This window comes from Myiozetetes cayanensis, unplaced genomic scaffold (assembly GCF_022539395.1).
Source record: "Myiozetetes cayanensis isolate MyiCay16 unplaced genomic scaffold, myiCay2020 scf31, whole genome shotgun sequence".
NCBI lineage: Eukaryota > Metazoa > Chordata > Aves > Passeriformes > Tyrannidae > Myiozetetes > Myiozetetes cayanensis.
In genome coordinates this window covers 35,149-55,116 of record NW_026087533.1, presented here as the reverse complement: position 1 = coordinate 55,116, position 19,968 = coordinate 35,149, and the positions used below count along the sequence as shown (strand labels likewise).

General features: G+C 40.5%; 1 protein-coding gene across 5 annotated transcripts in view; it reads left to right on the top strand.

Moving 5' to 3' along the window:
• Positions 1-3,209: 3,209 nt before the first annotated feature.
• Positions 3,210-19,968, top strand: part of CCDC180 (coiled-coil domain containing 180) — a 31,843-nt gene continuing 15,084 nt past the window's right edge. For 2 of the 5 annotated variants that reach the window (XR_007630143.1, XM_050326279.1), the window contains exons 1-17: positions 5,773-6,106; positions 6,270-6,380; positions 7,373-7,468; positions 7,709-7,872; positions 8,050-8,169; positions 8,801-8,880; positions 9,566-9,654; positions 10,027-10,146; positions 10,781-10,954; positions 11,454-11,569; positions 14,730-14,856; positions 15,785-16,015; positions 16,573-16,790; positions 17,301-17,476; positions 18,574-18,754; positions 19,272-19,418; positions 19,671-19,815. Coding sequence is in view for 4 of the 5 variants with exons in the window: in XM_050326279.1 (XP_050182236.1) it covers positions 5,981-6,106; positions 6,270-6,380; positions 7,373-7,468; positions 7,709-7,872; positions 8,050-8,169; positions 8,801-8,880; positions 9,566-9,654; positions 10,027-10,146; positions 10,781-10,954; positions 11,454-11,569; positions 14,730-14,856; positions 15,785-16,015; positions 16,573-16,790; positions 17,301-17,476; positions 18,574-18,754; positions 19,272-19,418; positions 19,671-19,815 (2,421 nt within the window). In the remaining variant the exon portion in view is untranslated. Of the gene's footprint in view, positions 4,329-5,181; positions 5,265-5,772; positions 6,107-6,269; positions 6,381-7,372; positions 7,469-7,708; positions 7,873-8,049; positions 8,170-8,800; positions 8,881-9,565; positions 9,655-10,026; positions 10,147-10,780; positions 10,955-11,453; positions 11,570-14,729; positions 14,857-15,784; positions 16,016-16,572; positions 16,791-17,300; positions 17,477-18,573; positions 18,755-19,271; positions 19,419-19,670; positions 19,816-19,968 lie in introns of those variants that run through there. The other 3 variants (XM_050326282.1, XM_050326281.1, XM_050326280.1) reach the window with 3 other exon arrangements.

Genomic DNA, 19,968 nt, shown 5'->3' with positions numbered 1-19,968 from the left:
AAGGATACCTGGGGTTTGCTGTTCACCTGAACTCTTCTGTTTCTCACAGTCCCCTTCCCAGCATCTGTCCTGCTGTATTCTACTGCTACCCCTGGGGCTGGCAGCCCAGCTCTTCTCAGGCATGGCCAGCCTACACAAAGGATGAAAGATAATGGAAGCAAACATTCATGGTTAATTTTTTATAAGAGGCCTAGAATCAGACTGGGCCAAAATACTTCTGTTGTCTTTTTGCAGTTGATAGTACTGGTGACAAACCAGTTTTAAAGAAATATCCATTAGTTGGGGGTATTGAGAAAGATCTGGGCATTGTTGAGCTACAGTCTTTTGAAAACGTCTTGGCACCAGCACGTTCTGTGGGCTCAGCTCATGCTCTGTGTGCTCAGCTATCTGGACTGTTCTCACCTCAAAGCTGGAAAATGATACTTTACATCAGTGGAAATGGTGTAATTTCCTTAAGTAAATCAGAGATTTTAGAGAGCCTTTTTCACTGAGGGCTGAATAACTGAACATGTAGAATAACCTGATTGTACCACAACAGGTAATGTGTCTTGCTAACCACTCAAGGAATTATCCTGGTCACAGAGGTGGAGTGGAGTTCAGTGCTGCGTGAGCGTGACCAGGTTGTTATTCTATACCCACCACGTCATCACTGTGAAGTGTGGTTTCAGCAGGAAAACCCAGGCACCCCACTGGAAGTTGGCCATTTTGCCTCCCTCTGGGAAGGTGTCAGCATCAACCCCTGCAGATACAGTTCCTCTGCCACCCCACCAATCCACCTTCCATTTTTCCCAGAACATTCCTATGGGACAGCAGTGAAGACGTCAATGGATCATAGTGCTGAACTGACCACCAGCAAGGAGGCTGCCAGTGTGGAACGCACTGGTGGTGGGGGCAACTCCCACCCAGTCAAGCCTGTTGAGCTGAGTGGAAAGGAGCCCTGCTGAACCCAGCTGAACTGAGCCAAAAGGACCACATCAGAGTGGTAGGAAAAAGGCAGCCTTGACCCGTGGGGTGACCCCAAAGCACAACGGAGCATCAGAAGCAGCGCCAGAGGCACCCACGCTGAGCCCAGTGGAGTGGCTGTGTGGCACTACTCAGACAACCTAGCTTTCAGGGGAGTTGTTTATCACTGATTTTTTGGCTGGGGGGTAGGAAGCATTAGCCACAGGAGCTTCCCCATCATCTTGCCATTGTTTTCAATGACCACAAGGGTGGCACGTGGGAAGAATCGCCATATTGTCTGGGTATAAGTGGATGTGACCTACAAGGAGCTGCCTGTTCACCAAGTTCACCCCCTTTCCAGTGGCAAACACCTTTTTGTGGGTAAAATATCTTCTCTTTTTTTATACTTTTGCTATTAATACCGCTGTCGTTATTGTGCATGTTGTATTCCATTGCTTTGTGCTTTTAGTAAACTGTTATCTCATCCCATAGTCCCTGCTTTTATCCTTCCCTTACTGAACAGGGTAGGGGAAGGGTGGTGGCTTATTTGGAGTCACAAAACAGTTTAAATTTTCCACTCTAATCTTTTCTTCAAGCTTTGTATAGGTACCAAGGTTAACTTTTTAATTCCACTTTAGCCTTATTATAAAAACACAAAACTGGAGAGTCCAAAGAAATGGAATTATCTGTTTACTGTGACAACTCTGTCCATCAAAGGTCAAGATTGGCACTAACCAAAAGCTTGTCTTTTGTGAAACCTTATGTAGTTTCTGTTTGCAAGGTGAATGAATAGTGAGGTAGGAAGAGATGAGGAGGTCAGGAACCACAAATCAGTTTGAATGGTGTGACTAAGTTTGAAAAAAGTGTGTAACTGTATATTAAGTAGTTCCATGCATGTCAACCTCCCTGTAGCCTGAAAAATCCCTGCGCTAGGTGTGAAAAATAGAAGGGGTGGAGGAGAACGGAATGAAGTAGGAGGAGAAGGAGGATTTCTTTGGGTTGAATCTTGGTCTTTTGGAGGTTTCTGTGGACAGAAAATGCCTGGTGACTTCTAGAAATGGACTTGGGCAGGAGAAATCCCCAAGCCAACACACTCACACCTTGTTTTTTCGCCCAATCCTCTTCACGCCTCTCTATGTAAACTGATTCGGTCTTGGATTTCTTCTTCTGTACAGGGGTGACTGCTACTGGCATGGGTTGCTCCTCTGGTTCAGCTGCAGCTTGAGTGGCCACAGCACCTGTTGGTATGCTTTCCTTCTCCTCCATCTGAGAGTGCTGTTTAGTATTGCGTTGTGCCTGATAAATAGTAGCCAGGGCACACCACACTGCAATAAGTTGCTCCTCTCTGGAACTGCCACAGCATTTCTCTTCCAAAGAGTCTGCTGCTTTATCAGGATCCTATAGTTGACAGTGGTGAATGTCCAAACCATTGGAGCAGAACAGTCCTTTAAAAGCTGCCCCATTTTCTCCCACATTCCATGCCCCTGCGGGCTACTGCAAAAATTTAACCCTGTCCAGCCCGCCTTCCTGCAAAGGTGACCAGAAGCCTCAGGCTGTGATTCCTGGGCAGTGAGCGCGGCGGGATGAGCCGGATGAGCTGGATGAGCCGGAGCGGCGGGATGAGCCGGAGCGGCGGGATGAGCCGGAGCGGCGGGATGAGCCGGATGAGCGGGATGAGCCGGAGCGGCGGGATGAGCCGGATGAGCTGGATGAGCCGGAGCGGCGGGATGAGCGGGATGAGCTGGATGAGCGGGATGAGCGGGATGAGCGGGATGAGCGGGATGAGCGGGATGAGCGGGATGAGCGGGATGAGCGGGATGAGCGGGATGAGCCGGAGCGCCCGCGCTGTGCTGGCAGCGGCCGCCGGGGGCGCTGTTACAGGGGGTGGGCGGGGGTCCCGCCCCTCTGCTGGCCTTGGCCACGCCCCCTCCCGTTGTTCTGGCAACGCCGCGCGCGCCCGGGCGCGAGTGGCTGAGGGCGCTGCCCGGGAGGGACCGCGAGTGACACGGGGACAGCGGTGACACAGGGACAGCCCTCGGTCCGCCAGCCCGGCGGTAGGCGGGGAGCTTCACCCTCGGGAGTCTTGGGGAGGCCGCGAAGCTTCTGCGAAGGCTGGAGCAGCTCTGCCGTGGCGGCCGGCTGGGAGAACTGGGGTTGTGCAGCTTGGAGGAGGCTCCTGGGAGACCACAGAGCCCCTTCCTGTGTCTGAACGGGCTCCAAGAGAGCTGGGGAGGGACTTGGGACAGGAGCCTCCCGGGACAGAACGAGGGGGCACGGTCTCACACTGACAGAGGGTAGGGTTCGATGGGATATGGGGAAGAAGTTTTTTCCTGTCGGGGTGGGGAGGCCCTGGCACAGGTTGCCCAGGGAAACTGTGGCTGCCCCATCCCTGGAAGTGTCCAAGGCCAGGTTGGACGGGGCTTGGAGCAACCTGGACTAGTGGAAGATGTCCCTGTCCATGGGATGGGCTTGAAGGTCCCTTGCAGCACAGACCATTCTGTGATTCAAGGAAGGCCCTTTTCTAACTGAAATGTTGTATCTCCTCTTGACTGCCAGCTTGTAGCTGCCAGTTCTCTGGAAGCAGGCCTGGCAGCCACCTGTTATCAATAGGATGTGTGTGACATGTTTGCAGAGAGGAAGGCTGTAAACCCATCTTTAAGACCAAGGTAAACAACCCCAAAGGACTGAGTAAAAGCCAAAGGAATTGGTTGTGTTGTCAATTATTTACTGGCTGTTGAAGTGACATCAGGCAAGAGGTCAGTTTCAACCTTTCTAGGTTTCGTTTGAGTAGAAAATAATTGTGTTATCTCCAGCGTATGCTCTCTGATGCATCTCCATGTGTTCTCACCTCTTCATTGTGTATCAGGATATATTAACTGAAGGCAGAATCATTACAACACAGCAGTAAAATATATTAAGAGTCACAGCCAGATTTCTCACTCTACTGTTGACTTTCCTGGTAACCGTAAACAAGGCACACAATCCAGTTGGCTCCACTTTTCCTCTCTGAGGAGAAGGTTAACCTTTTTTTCTCATTTTCAAAATAGCCTTAGATGGTTATGCCCATGCCAAGTAGGGTTCCTTTTTTTGCTTTTCTCTTCTGCCACCATTCTCCCACAATTTTTATGAACTATTTTGTCACCGTTCTCCATTCAGGAGGTTGGAAGGAATTCTAACTGTTGATTTTATGGTTCTTTGAAGGCTCACTTAGCACACTTTTTGAGTGAAGGAAAGAAGAAAACTAGGTCTTCTAAGAAGAGTAAAATGCTCACTTCGGATGGGTATGCAGAAATGTCTGCTGATGCCGTGCTACTACCATGTTATCAGCAGAAGTGTGTTGGAAAAATGCCTGTCAAGGACTCCACAAGAAAGGCACAATCAGACAGGTAGAGAACAGAAGCATAAACCCCCAATTATATGTTAATTACTATAGAAATGAAGTTGTAAGATTTGCACTTGGAGCTAGAAATTTCTGAATTCTTGGTCATAGCACTAACGACTTGTAATAACAGACTGTCTCCTTGCTAGATGTAAATTTAGTAAATTGGTCTGCTACCTGTTAAAGTGCAGGCTAACAGGCTGATATTTGTAATGGCAGGCATATTGTATGGCTTTCCTTTGCAAAAGAAATTGCCCATCTTCTTTGCTCACAGCAGTCTAGATACATGCTGAGTCTGACACATATTTTTTAACTATATTTCAAAGTATGTTGATGATTTACATGATGATGATGATGATGCAGTAAGATTATGTAATGAACAAGAAAGAAGTTAATGCATCCATCCTTTTTACCCTAACCCTGCTGCTGAATTCTCCTGGATTCCCACTGACCCCAAGGAGAAACACAGTGCCCAAGCTGATGGAAAGAGCAGTGGACTGAAAAAGGCTATTTTCACATTTCTTGCTAGTTCCTCCTTGAGACTTCATAGATTCTTATACCTTTTAGGCATAGTGTGTTTGTCTTTGTAGTTTGCATGCACTAAATCTAGCATGTATTGCTTTAATGCCATCATAACAGATTTGAAGTTGGGGTCAAACCCCACTAGATAATTACTCAGTTCAGTTCATCTCAGAAGAAGCAATGTTGATTCTTTGAATCATATTCTTTGAAGTTAGAATGATACTTACGTTCACTTAAATATTACATTTTGCCAATTAAAGTGAATATTCTGCTATTATGCTAGTCCCTCTTCTTGCACATTTAGTACAAATCAAAGTTTTATTCTCTTCTTGTTTCAGAGAACCTACAACATCTCCAAAGGCCTGGAGAAATGTAGATACAGGTTCAGCTGAGGAAGTCAGAGGCCTACCTGATATAGTTGGTAAAATTGTTTTCCCTTAATGTCAGCTATTTAAATTTGCATTCAGAGACACTATACATGTAGCAGTTTTAGCTGAACAAGGTATAAAATCAAGCTCAGAAATGACCTGACGCATTTTGATGATTTGTAGGTAATTTTGAAGCTGAAGAGTCTGCTCCTAGGAAAAAAAAAAGGTTGTGAAATTGTCAGTCAATCACAGCTAAATTCCAGTTCTGATGTAAGCAGATCTCATTCTTGAAATGATACAACTTTTTTTCATCATACCTGAGTCTAGTTGATAGCTTCCATGCTTTTATCCTGAAAATCATAAGTTAATAAAAGAAGTTTTCAAATATGCTCAAGTATTTTTAATCTCCATTTGCAAAGATTTCCTTTCCTACGCTGCACACTGTAGGAGCTGTGCAAACTGCAACAGTCATAGTGTGGATTTAGGGATTTATTGTTTGTGGATCCCATATTCTGCAGCAAGAGTTCCAGGCTCCATCATCCTCGTTTCTTTCTTGGCAGTTCCTGAGGAAAAAAGCAGCGAGGCCTTGAAATGTCTGCCAGAACGGCTGCAAAAGCGTCACGATCAAGCAGTGACCAAAATGCAGCAGGAGCTGGACTACACTGGTAGAGTAAGGCAGGATTTTTTAATCTAGATAGTCTAGCGTGCTATTCTAAGGTCAGGGCCCAATATTCAAGCGATCACACTGGGTTCCTTCTCTTTTTAGGAGATGGAAGCCTCTGTTTTGGAGCTTCAAAAAAGCCTTCAACTAAATGTGACGAAATCCGATAAAAAAAGTAAACTTCTGTTTGAAAAGATTATGTCTGACACGGCTCTAGAAGGTTTCTCGTTTGAAGTAAGGCAGCTCAGAGCATTGGCTCACCTTCAGTTATTTGTACCTGCTCTGTGTGACAGGTTCTCATGGCTCACTGGAGTCTAAAGATCTGTTTTCTTTTTTCAATTTTTCTTTTTTTTTACATTTACTTTTCAGAGAGATTGAGAGTAAATTCTTATTGCAGGGTTTGGAAAAACTGTGGAATATGATTCACCAGGAATCCTTGAACAGAAAGAAGTGGATTAGGACAATGGATGAATCCCTAAAGGAGATTGAAAGGAGACAAACCTCTAAAGTGAGATGCAGACTTAATAACTTTTACTTAAGGATAAAATTATTATTTGCTGATAGTGCTGGATGCAGACCAAAGAATAGCTTGTTTCCATAGGAGTCAGAGGTCTGCCAGTAGCTCTATTGTGTGGTGATTGCTTTCTTTTCACCAATAGACTATTCAGTCATTTTATATCCGCATAATCAGAAGAAAATACTTTTTTTCCAGTTTCAAGGTGTTTCTTTCTTGCTTAATTAACTGTACTAAAGGTGAGATGCTTTTATTTTCCTGAAAGGGTTTTTTAGGTCAACCTGTCATCTGATCTGTTATTTTTTGGGAATAGCTGAGAAAGAGCACAGGCATGACCTAGCTCAGTTTTAGTTGGGGTAGGCTGGGTATCAGTAGCAGATTTATTGCATATGTGTAGGCTTCAGGCTGACTTGTAAAAGTCATTGGACATCACAGTAAATGTTTGGATAAATAAATAGATACCCCTTAAGGAGGTCCTTGCTGCGTTGTTCTCGTAGGCAAACAAAAGCTGTTTGTTCTGTGCCAGTTTGTCCTCTTTGTAATGCAGACATAGTGATAGGTCCAAGAGTATCACCAGTAACTTTATGTTTGTTTAGTTATGAAAAAGGCCAGAGATGGTGACATTTCCCTAAATTTTGTGTTTGCGTAAAACAGGGACTGGTGGATTCACTCCAGATGTTTGAAAGGAAGTTGGTTTGATTTTTAAATTCATATTGCAGCTTGTCGTCAGAGTGCTCAGTTATCACAGATATGAAAGAAAAAGCAGATGAGTAGTAACAAAGTGGAAAGTTTTAGTTACTTTTTAATGAATGATTTAAAAAAATCAGTCTTTAAGATATTTAAGATTAATATTTTCAGGTTTATTTCTCAATCTATCAACCAGTTGAATTTATTTTAATGGAAAAAATTGTTTTGTTCATATAATTTTTTAACTTGGGAAACTGACATCTTTTTTAGTTGTTGGTTTTCTTTATTTTATTGCACAGATAGCAGATATACTGAAAAAGTATACAGTGAAACTGGAGGAAATTTCCTTCTTCTTGGCAGCTGATGTTCACAAGCTCATCAATGACGAGGCCATGGTAAATGTTTTATCTGGGGCAAGATAGCAATCTGAATATTCCCAGAATGTCTTTTTTTTCCCAACTGAAATTCATTTTTTCTACTTATCAATCACTGACATATAAAAGAAGTTTCTATTTTGCAGGATATTCTTTATCATTTGTATTCTTTTCTCCCTCATTTTACGTGGAAGAGACAATTTATATTTTTTTATGTTGTATGCTGATAAAAGACTCCTGATTTTATTTTTTAATATGCAGAATATAAACCGAGCACTGTTGGGTAATAGGAGGGCAACTGCCAAGCTGCTCTTTAATCTAATGAAATCAGAGCTTGAGAAGGAAAAGTCTCATCAATTGAAATGGCAAGAGAGAGTCAAGGACTGGAAGCTCATCCAAAAGAACCGTGTAATTCAGAGTTTCAGGTCAGAAATTTAACAATCATATTTTGGAGAATGAGTAACACAAAGTGACTAGTGTTCATTTGTGTTTTCTATAAACAGTAATATTTTATCATTTTTTCATTAAACATATGATACATATCACATAGGACATCACATATATCACATTTTCATTATACATATCATTTTTCCATCCTACAGAGAATTTATGGCAAGTGAAGAAATACAGAATCCTTCCACTGTGAAAACAGAAATGGAAAATATGATAAAGGAGCAGATTGTACTTAGTGAGCGGAGACTGGGGGTTTTGCAGCACATTGGGTATGGCAAAAGAGAAACAATTCTTTCTGCAGTTAATAGGGGACTTGGCTACAAAATGCACTTTGCTTTCTGCCAGTGTGTGATTGTACAGTTCAGAAGTAGGCAGGTCCTAAACTTTTTTTGGTAAAACTCTTTTTAATGGAAAAAATGCATTCTTCGTTTCGTTCAGTGCACCAGCTACACTAAGTAGGGGATGATCAAGAGCTAGAAATGCAGGAGTGCAAAAGTAAATCTTAACTAATATTTGAAACATGGTATAAATAAACAGACAAGAATGGGTAGAGAACTAGAAGTTAGTGCTTTAGTCAAGGCATTGTTTCTGCACGGGATTTCATTTGTGTAATAAATTAAGGGAGAATCTGGGTAGAAAGCTAACTGTCTATGTTTGAATATCCATCCTGACAACAAGCATTTTTGGATGCAATGCATTACAATATTTACAGCTTTTCTTTTACAATGAATATAGGAACAACTTAGTTCCTTGTCAGTCAGTTGTTCAGTGGCCTTGAACAACAGCTGTCTCCTTGGTTTATAAAGTGGAGTGGTATGGAAACTGATTCATAATTTTATCTTTTAACAACTGACTGGTTTATATGTTAAGTATCTTAACTCTCGTTTCCTATTTTGATAGCACCTTGATGCCTCCTATGCACATGAAATCTGAGATAAATGAATGGTACAGAACTCTGGAGAATTTAAACCAAAGTTTAGGTAAGTTTGGAAATCGTAAAAACAATCTGGAATTCAAGCAATTCTTTCTTTTTTTTTCCAGGCAGTAACAAAGCAGGCAGTTGCTTTGAAAGTGCATGTTTGCTCTTTTCTTTGTTTCATGTGTTTTTACATACCTTCTCAAGTTGCTTTGAGTGGGCAATAGGACCCAAAGAAGTTGTCTGTGGCATTACCTCCCTTTGGCCAGCACAGGTATTTGTGCATGGTGAGATCTAGCTGGAACTGTCTTGGTTAGAATTAATCCAGGGGAGATAGAAGGTTAATTTTGAATGGATCAGTTCTTAATCATACAAAAATACTCCTTTTTACCTCTTGGAGAAGGAGAGGGAAAATTTTGGAGATGTTTCCTTTGTCTGAGTCCTATAGAGTGCCTTCCCCCTGTGTGTCTGCCTTCTTTTATTCCAGAGCACATCCTGTCATGATATTTGTAGCCTGTGTAGTAGCAAAGAAGTTGATAGCACTTGTAAATAACTTGCTACTTTTAAGCATAATGTTAAACAGATTTGTATTAAACCATCTTATATGATTGACTGGTTGTGTCGCACAAGTGTGCAGACCTGCTGGGATCTGTTCCTATGCTGAGATTCAGCACAGGGCTTCTGTCACCTTTCCATTTCACACTGCACTGTGAAATACAGAAGAGTGTGGTCTTCTCTATATCCTTCAGACACCCACAGTATGGAGTGCGTGAAGAAAATGCGCATCAAGTATGAGCTGGTCCAGGGCAAATGTCGGGAGAAAGTGCAGGTCTGCAAGGTGAGTGTCACAGCTTTGGGAGTTCTTGGAAGGATTGTTGATAGCTGTGTACAGTGTCAGTACAGTAAAAAATATTTGAGGATCCACCAAATGTTGAGATAATAAGTGAAATTACTTTTTAATGTCTGTCTTATTCTGTTAGAGAAGTTGCTTGAAGTGTCTTATTTTGAGAAAGAAATTCCACCTCTCTGCCTCAGTTTCTTTCCTTATGTTCAATAGAATTGTACTATTTACAGAATGTGAGATCTGGGGGGTTGAGTCTTTCTCTGTCCATCACAAGCAGAACCACAAGAAATTGTTTAGCCATACTCTCTAAAAGCCACACAGTATTTGTTATATGCATGTCAGTAACTTGGCTTTTTGTGTGTTTAGATGAGCCTGTTGGATATGAATGTTTGCACGGTAAAAGATGTTGAACTTGTGCATTCTGACATGCTTCAGATGGCTGAGAAACTAGAACGTAGGTTTGAAGAAGAACTGGAGCGTATGGATGTACGTTTATCACGTATATTTTTACTACTCCCTGGGATTAGTTTGTTCTTCCTGCACTCCCACCTGCAGTGCCATCTGCATCTGAGGCTACTGATGTCACACTAAAATGAGATCCATAGTGCAAGTGAACACCACAAAGAAAAGAAGCTTGGTGTGATTCCAGGAGAAGAGTTCATAACGATTTGGTTTTTATTTGTTATATAAATATATTTATATGATAATTTATATTTGTAATATAAATATATATGTCAGGGATGAATTATGTATAGCCCAACCTGCCTAGAGGCAGAGGAATAGATCTAAACGATCTCCCAAATTCCTTTCAATCTGATTTTTTATGATTCTGTACAAGAAAATGACTGGGCAGTCATTCCTAAAATGATAGATGGCAGAACTTGGATATTCTGTACTTTACAGTACCAGAAGAATAAACAGAAGCTTTGATACTCTTAGCTTGTAGAATAAAAGTCCACATTTTTATACAGTTTACTGGGATGTTTTTTTCCTCTCACTATGTTGAATACTGGCAGTGTACTTCCCAGCAGACTTTTGTCATGTTACATATCCTCTTATTCATTCATTTCACCTTCCAGCAGTTTCAAAATAACTTAGTCACTTTAATTTTTTTCTTTAGAGAGACTTTAAGGAGATGGCTAAACAGCATGAGCGGTGTTGTCAAGGCTTGTACAGCTATTTTCAGGAGGCCATGGCCCTCTGGGATTTCCATAAACTTCAACTGTCCCAGCAGGAAGGTCAACTTCAGAAGAAAGTAGATGAATGCAGATGGGAACAGGATACTATTATACAGGTATAGACATAAATCAAGGATGTGGTATGACGCAAAGAAAGGACTTCTTAATGCAAAGAGCCCCCTGAAATTCAAAATTAAATGAAAAACTTAATCTTTGACTTTTATACTGGACTTTCTACGTGTCAGTTTCATTCTGTCAGGCGCATCTTTGCTAACTGCTGTCCACACTGAGTGGACAGTCATATCATATTCTTGATATAGCAACAGTGGTAAAGATTGTATTTTCATTGTGAAGTGCTATCATAAAATCTTGTGCAGGTATGGAGTCTTGTTTGGATGTCAAGTTCTCGTAACAAGCGACTTAGGGTGACAATGTCAGACATGTTAATTACGTAGGAAAGGTCTTCATAGGCAATGAGTTTTACTAAGGTAGCTTCTCTTCTTGTTGTAAAATATATGTACATAATCCATAATCAAATTAATTGAATCCTAAATAGTTAAGGAGATTTTAGTATATACTAAATGATTTTTACTTGTATTCTTTATGTGGCCTTAGATGAGAAAAGTTGATCTGGATATAGTTTTGGAAAAAATGAAAATGGCAAGCTGTGAAGAAGAGCTTAAGAAATATATGGAGAAGGCCCTTTCTTCTTTAGATCATATTAGAACTAGGTATGAATTTTTTTAGTGTAAACTTAAAAAATAAAGTATACTTTAATGTTGTCTGTACTACTTAGGTCTTGTTTCTGTTGTAGTGTGAAGGTGTGGAAAAACACTGCTTGTTACTTCATGAAATACTGTAAAATGAAATAATGTACATAATAATAATGGCCAGTCTTCACGAGTGAAGATCCGGGGAAGGTCTTTCCACCTTCCAGCCTGCGCATTGGATTTTTTAGGTGAGACACAGTGTGCGCGGAACTGAGCCCACCCTTTAATCCTAAGGTTCATCTGCCGGGGCCAAGCGAGCTTGGACGGTGGCAGCGAGGTCCTTAGGACGTAGGTGGGTTCGATTCCCGGTCAGGGCCACTCCCGGGCAGGTGGGGCTCGTTAGCCCTTAAATAATGTACATACTGAACAAGGTTAAGGCAAATAATACTCATGTTTTATGAGCAGCACTAAGGAAGACTGGTATCACTCAAAAATTATACCAGATCAGTATGTTATGTAGTATACCATGCATCCATGCCTTATTCAGAAGTTAAAAGTAATAGTTCAGATTCTTGAATTACAGGAATCAGAAATTAGTCTGCACCATCACCTGTGGTCTCACATTTGATCTTGGTCAAAATATTGCATGGACTAGAATTCACTAAGAACTTTAAGTTAGCCCAAATATTTATTTTGGTAATATTTTTGTTACCTGTCTCATGATTAGGCATTTGCAATTATAAAAGTCATATAAAAATTGGCACATACCAATCCCCTGGCTTAGCAGCAGGAGTGAAGATTAAATAGCCTGAGAGGAAGCTGCTGTATTCCCACACCCAGGAGGTCGAGGCATGCTAGAAGAATGATGTGGACCTGAGGGGCCGATGCACGCACCTCACAGTGGGATTGTGGTTAGAGTTATGGGGTTGGTACTCTTAATGCTCATTAGAATGATTAAAAAAACCCCAAAGGTAATGGACCAAGTTAAAATACAATGTGAGGTTGCAGAAGGCAATGTAACCTATTGTTATGATCTGGTTATTAAAATTATTAGAAATGCCTCTGCCCAAATTAAGATTCAAACAAGATCATATGCCAAAGTCAATAGTATGGATTTTATTTAGCGGTAAATATGAGGCAGAGAAAGATAGATAGAAAGAAATAGAAAAAAGGAGGGAGGAGAAAGAGAGTGATAGAGATTAAAATACAAAATATATCACCAATCATGAAACCCAGCAGTGTCCCATGGGTCTTGCTCTTCTGGTCTTCTCAGGGATGAGAGTCCCACAAAACTTAGAGTCCAGTGGATTAATATACATTCAGGGGATGCCAATCACCTCCCTTGGGGTGGGGAAGCTTTGCAGTCTCTTGTGACAGGCTCTGGATTTGTTGCCTCACTTGGATCACGTGCAGTCCTCTGGTTGTGGAAAGCATCAGGAATGAGTTGGGGGGGTCGCTTTGGGAGTCTTTGATGGTTTGTGACCCCTTCTCAGCTGCCTCTCACATGAATGTCCCATGTGTGCATGGTCTTCCCAGTGTGGGCAGATTTTGCCATCACGTGCCCAAAACCCTTCTCTTCCACCTGCTGAGCCTTGTTTACTTCTCCTCCGACCCGAGATAACTGGACAATAGTTTTATCTCAAGTTCTTGTCACAGTCCAAATTCCGGTCAGGAGGCGTGTTTGGAAGTGGAAGGTCCTTTGGTGGTTGCAGACAGGCAGTTGCTTCCTTGCAGTTTAACAAGAAGTTTCCTTTTGATTTTTAATGATGTTTAAGACATTAACAACATTTCAGTCTATCACACCTATCTGAATATTTGAACACTGTATTAGGTCTGGCTGAGCTGGCGTTCATTTCCCCATAGCAGCCCTCAGAGTGCTGTGCTTGGCATTGGTAGCTAGAAGGGATTTAATAACACACCAGTGTTTTGGCTGGAGGCCCTGGTGGTCTAGTGGTAAAGGCGCGGCGCTATCACCACCGAGACCCAGGTTCGATTCCGGTCAGGGCCACTCCCGGGCAGGTGGAGCTCGTTAGCCCTTAAAGGCAACCCACCTACGTCCTAAGGACCTCACTGCCACTGTCCAAGCTCGCTTGGCCCCGGCAGATGAACCTTAGGATTAAAGGGTGGGCTCAGTTCCGCGCACACTGTGTCTCACCTAAAAAATCCAATGCGCAGGCTGGAAGGTGGAAAGACCTTCCTCGGATCTTCACTCGTGAAGACTGGCCATTATTTATTAGTGTTTTGGCTACTGCTGAGGAGTGCTGGCACAGCATTCTCCCCTCTCCAGTCCAGGGGGAGATCCTGGAAGGGGGCACAAGTGGGCCAGCTGACCCAAGGATATTCCATACCATGTGATGCCAGCTCAGATGCTAAGGAAAGGAGGAGGAAGGGGGGCATTAGTTGCTTACAATGTTTGCCTGCATAGCAGCCACTCCATGTGCTGAAGCCCTGCTTTCTGGGAACAACACTTGCTAATGGGAAGTAGAGAATAAACCTTGTTATTTTCCTCTTCACTTGTGCATGTGCAAACTTTTGCTTTTGCTTTAGTGAAGTGCCTTATCTCAACCTTCGGGTTGTCTTCCATGTTATTCTCTCTCCTATCCGGCTGGGAAAGGCACCTGGTATCCAGCCAAGGTCAACCCATCACAAATATGTACATAAATTCCCCATAATTATCTTTGTTTAGGAGACAAAGCGAATGTAAATGAAAATAGGTGTGAACATTGATTTTTTTTTTTCTTGAACCAAGACTCAGCTTGAACCAAGACTCAGCTTGAACCATTAGTTTTTATTTCCAATGAAAACAAACCAGAAGAGCTCATTCAAAGCTGAGCACCAATACAGAACAGATATGGAAGACAGTAATTTGACCTCTCATTTCTAATATTCCTTACATAAGCACAGATTTTGAATGGTTTCCCATCCAAAAGGAAAGATGTGAAAGGCTTTGTTGTGAATATTTCCTAATTTTTGTGCATTTATATGTTTGTAATGAACTAATCTCTACTAATAAGCCAGGATGTGATTGTATTTGGTATAAACATATCAAGTGCAACATTTAGCCTAAAGGTTTTATGAGATTGGTGAGAAAGTTAAATTTGGATTTAAAGGCACCATAATCAAATTTATTTTATTTCTGTACATTCTTGAATCTCTTAAGGAGTAACCTTAAATTTGACAGGAATGAGACACTCAACCAAGCTGTAATGGATGAAGTAATGGCTTACCCAAAAGCTGTTTTGCGGGAGTTGATTTCTTACAGCACATCCATCAGCCAGCATTTTAATGTAAAGGAAATCTTCAAACAGGTAAAAATTTTGTCTTGTTACAAACTGCATTTCAGCAAATTCATTTGGCTTTTAAACAGAAAACTACAGGGAAACAAACTTATATTAGTGAATTTGAGTGCTACAGGTTCTTTAGACAATAAGTGATCTATTCAAGACTATCATAACTTACTGAAATAGATATATTTTGAGAAGGGATATGGATTTCTTATAAGCAGGTAAATCTGTATTTTAAAATGGTATTTTTTTTTGCTTTTAGAACTTGCAAGGCAAGATAGCCCCTACAGTTCAAGATCAAAGTAATACCTCAATGGTACAAACACGTATTTTTGCTTGCTTTTTTTTTCAATCTTTGGATTGTATCCAGTAAATATTGTATCTCTTTGGACTGTAACCAGTAAATCTGTGCTCTAACTGTAAATGACTAGTTGAGGCTTCAGAAGCTGAACATGTAGTGAAGCAGCAAGCTGAGAGCATTGTGCAAGGAAATGAAAGAGAGGAAAATTGTAGAATATCCTGAGTTGGGAGGGACCCACAAAGATCATCCAAGTCCAACTCCTGGCCCTGCACAGACACCCCAACGAAATCATGTGCCTGAGAACATTGTCCAAACGGTCCTGGGGGCTGTGACCACTGCCCTGGGAAGCCTGTTCAGTGCCCAAATGCCCTCTGGGGGAAGAACCTTTTCCTGAGATCCAGCTAAGCTTCCTCTGACATAGATCCATCCATTCCCTCGGCTCTTGGCCCTGCTCACACGGAGCAGAGATCGGAGCTGCCCCTCCACACCCCTTGCAGCTGCAGACCCCAATGAGCTCTGAACTCAGTCTCCTCCAGCTGAACAAGGCAAACTACCTCAGCCATTCCTCATAAGGCTTCCCCTCTAGTCCCTTCCCCATCTGTGTCTCTGTCCTTTGGACACTCCCTAATAGGTTTAGATCTTTTATTGTAGCATCCAAAATTGCCTCCAGGACTCGAGGTGAGGCCGCACCAGCACAGAGCAGAGTGGGACAATCGGCTCTCTCAACCAGTGCTGGAAGAGATAGACAGTTGTCAACGATCAGATGGAGAAACAAACCCAGCTGAGCATGAGGAGATCTTGGCACAGGAAACTGAAGAAACAGAGGAAGATGGAGAGAGCATTCCTCATAAAAGTGAAGAAACCGAACATGCAGAACAAGGGGTAAGCGTTACAGAAGTTAAGTGAACAAGAGAATAAAATTGAAGGTGAAGGCAGTCTTGCCCAAAATAAGGAGGAATAGGAAGTCTTTTTACTGAGGATGAATAGAAAGTCTTTGTTTGCTCAGTTTGTACACAAAGCCAATAGGGTTTTAGATCCTTCTTATGGACAAATAGAGTGTATAAAACTGTTTACAAGCACTGCTTTTACCCTTGTAAAAACCCTTTGCATAGATTTTTTTTTTTTTAAATCTTTCTTTCATCAGTGTTCTTAAGCCATGGTGAATGTTTTAAGCTATTTGTACCTAAGTATTGTTTTTTCAGGTCTTTAATTCCATTAATTTATTAACATATCAAAACCCATCTAAAACATTGATGACTTTGCCTATTGAGTCTTCCCAGCTTATATAAATATTGCTTTACACTGTATAAATGTTGTCCAAATTGAGAATGAAAATGTTATTCTTAATATCCTTAGGATTCTTACATTAGCTTGTGATGTGTTGATTCTATGCTGATACCTTTAAAGGTAACAGACGATGATTTCCAACTGTTCACTAGGCAGTGTTCAATAGCAGCAAGGCAAAAAGTGCTGAAATTGCCATGGAGAAATTTTCCACTGTTAGTGGAAACATTTACACTGTCCTTGGAGTTGAAGAGGCAGGAAAGACTGATATAACAGAGAATTATTTTACAAAATATGAAAAGGAAGAATCACTTCCTATGTACCTGAAATATATTCTTCTCAAAGAAGCTGTGTTTGTCAAGCTGAAGAAAAAGTGAGTAGAAAACAACTTCTTTATGTAATAGACAAATTTCAGCTGTTTCGAAGAAACATTATACTGAAGAGGCCAAAATTATCTAATTATTAGTATATAATCAGATATTTTAATTATAAAATTATAATTGTATACTTATTATGTTATTCCTCTTTTTAAAATTGATACAAATATAAGAAAATGTTTATATTACATTGTATCAATCCTTCCAAGGTACCACACAAGCACTTACCTTTACAGAACATTCATATTTTATGGAAATTTATTAAGTGAGAAAACAAATTACAGAAACACAAGTAAAACTTCCAAATTCCCTGCAGAGCCATGAAGGTAAAATGCCTGGTACTCAGTAGTATGCAGCTAGCTCAAAAACTTAACCAATATTGTGCAAATGGTACTGAAAGCATATCTTCCTATAGTCAGAAGTGAAATTCGTAGAATTAATGTATTTAATAAATTCTTATTTATTATTTAGTGTTCCTCACTGTAATATTTCTTTTTCAATCATAGGATTCGCCTCTGCTTTTTTGAACACTTGGAGAAATGGTTTGCAGAATCCTTGTCCAACTCCCATGTCTTTGTGGCTGCCAAGAAAGAGGAGCTGAATTCAATACTTCTGCTGCATCGTCAGTTGCATCAACAAAAGCAGGAGGAGATACAGACAAATATGTACAACGTTCGAGCTGGTACTGATTTTTTTTTTACTCTGAGCATTGTATGCCTTTGTTTAGAGATGATCATAAGTGGACCTAAACTGTCTCAGCATTAGTTGACTCAGTTGTAAAGAACAGCTGAGCAAGGAAGCAGTTGAGTATCTACAAATTCCCAGTATAATATGTTACTCATATATTTTCAGAATGATATTTCTATACCTCTTCCTGGGTTGTGCTATGTTATGTTTGGAAAAATAGACGGGAATGCCTTGATCAACAACTGGATTGTACAAGATGAAGAACGCTGTATTGTCAATGTTTGTAAATTCTCATTCGCCTTGAAATTATTTAACAAGGGTTTTTATTGTACAAAAAATAATTCTACAAGTGTTGCAGAGAAAGAATTAGCGAGTTGAGAGAGCTGAAATGCCAGGACCAGGCTTCTGGAAACATGAGAGGAAGGATTTAGCTCTATGAAATATCACTGAGTAACTACAGAGCAGTCACTAATCAAAACTTTTTTTGCATGAGAGTTGTCTGGTTTTTATGGTGAGAAAAAAGTATTTTATACAGATTTGTTGGTCTTTAACATATAAAGTAAAAAATTCTCTCTTAGGAGAACAGGCAAATCATTTTTCAATTTCCCTTTTTCCACAAAGAGGACAGGTGCTTTTTCTGGCTGCTTTCTTGAGGCAATTGGCTGGCTCTTGATTTATCCAACTACCATTCCAGAAGGGAGACCAAAATTGATGGTTTTTTCCCCTTACAAACCCAAGGAGAATGTATTTTCCATTAAAAAAAAACCACAACACTTTACTTTTGTTACAAGACTAAGAACAGAGAGATAATGAAGACGTCAGCAATGAACAAAAATAAAGGAAAAAGAATGCTAAGAGCAAAAAAGAGACTTTGTGTTTTGAATGGATTAGAAGCTGCTAAGGATATATGTTTAACACAGGAGAAAGTCAAAGAAACCAAATAGAATGTATTTTATTTGTATGGTTTAGCTACTGTGAGGTCTGGCTCTGTTTATTTTGCTGCTGCTGTTGGTCGTAGGTTCACTGGGCATTGTGATAGTCCACAGCAAACAGAGAATAATATCCACATTGTCAAACTTCTTTTCTTCTCAGGGGAACTGTCACTTCACAAAGAGCGTCTTGAATGCCACTGTGCGGGGCTGGGAGAAGGCCTGAAAAAGGAGAAAGCTGAATTTCTCAAATTTTTGGATCAGCTAAATAACCTCAACACAAACTTAGGCTCCCAAATCCGTAACTTGGAGTATGACTTCCTCCATGCTCCTAAGACTGAGCAGTAAGTGTGGCACAGGTGTTTCTGGCTGTAAATCCCACAGTTAAATACTCCTGATTGCTGTCTGAGATGTTTCTGGTTTGCCTTCTGAACCTGTTTTATACATCATTATTCTTCAATGAAGACTACTTTATAAAACTTGAAAAGATGTAAAGAATTTAAATTCTCTCTCCCTGAAAAAATTAAAATCAGGGCTGAACATGTGGAAATTTTCATCTCTTTTCAAAGTGCTGGCAGTCTTTAAATAGAAAAGATGTTTCATCTGTTTAGATTTTATCCACTTTACTGAACCTGCACAGTAATAGTAATTGACTAATTGATTTTGAAGAAAATTTCTCAGTAGCATCAGCTGTTGCTGAAACCTTCCATGTGTTCATTCAGACCATCCTAGCTTTCAGAATTCACTTAATCACTTTTGAATTCTGACATTTGTTCGTGTCTTTACAGCCAGCAGTCACTAAAACATCATGTGTGTTTGTCTTCTGACATGATGTCCCTGTCTTTTATTATTTGCTGTTAGGTCAGCTTCTTTCAGCAACAATCTGCAACCACAGCTCCACAATCATCTGGAATCAATTGGGCTTACTGTGAGGAGTTACCAACACCATCTGGAGGAAGCTTTAGGGAAACTTAAGTGTTCAAATGTAGATTTTCTCAAAACTTGCAGGTATAGAAATACGGAAGTTTTGTTTATAAATAGTGACCTATTTCTGGGCATTGGTGTTTGTTGCATAGGCGGAACACTAAAATTTAAGTTTGTTTTGTTATTCATCTAGTTTGCTATTTAAAAAAAAATATTCTGTTAAACCACTATTATACTGTTTTCATGACATTTGTGTTGATATCTACATTTTAGGGCTGCTTAGCTAAAATAGTCTTGGAGAAAAAGAACAGGCACAGCTTCTACTTTTGTTTTCAGATTATTTTCAGAGGGAGGTAACTTCTCTTCTGAAGAGGTAAAGTTTTTCAACAGATATCTTCAGAATGAAAGTAAGCAAATTGACTCTTTGGAAAGTTTAATCAAAACAGATGTGCAGAAAATGGAATCAAGCTGCTTGGAGCAGGTATGCAGAGTTTCATTCTTTGAAATGATATTTTCTCTTAATATAGCTGATTTGCAGTCAGCCTGCTTTTAAGTTGTAACAGTAAGACTGTTTTCTTTGGCAATTACATGATGAAAAAAAGAAATAAAAATGGCAGGTTCTATTATATAAGTT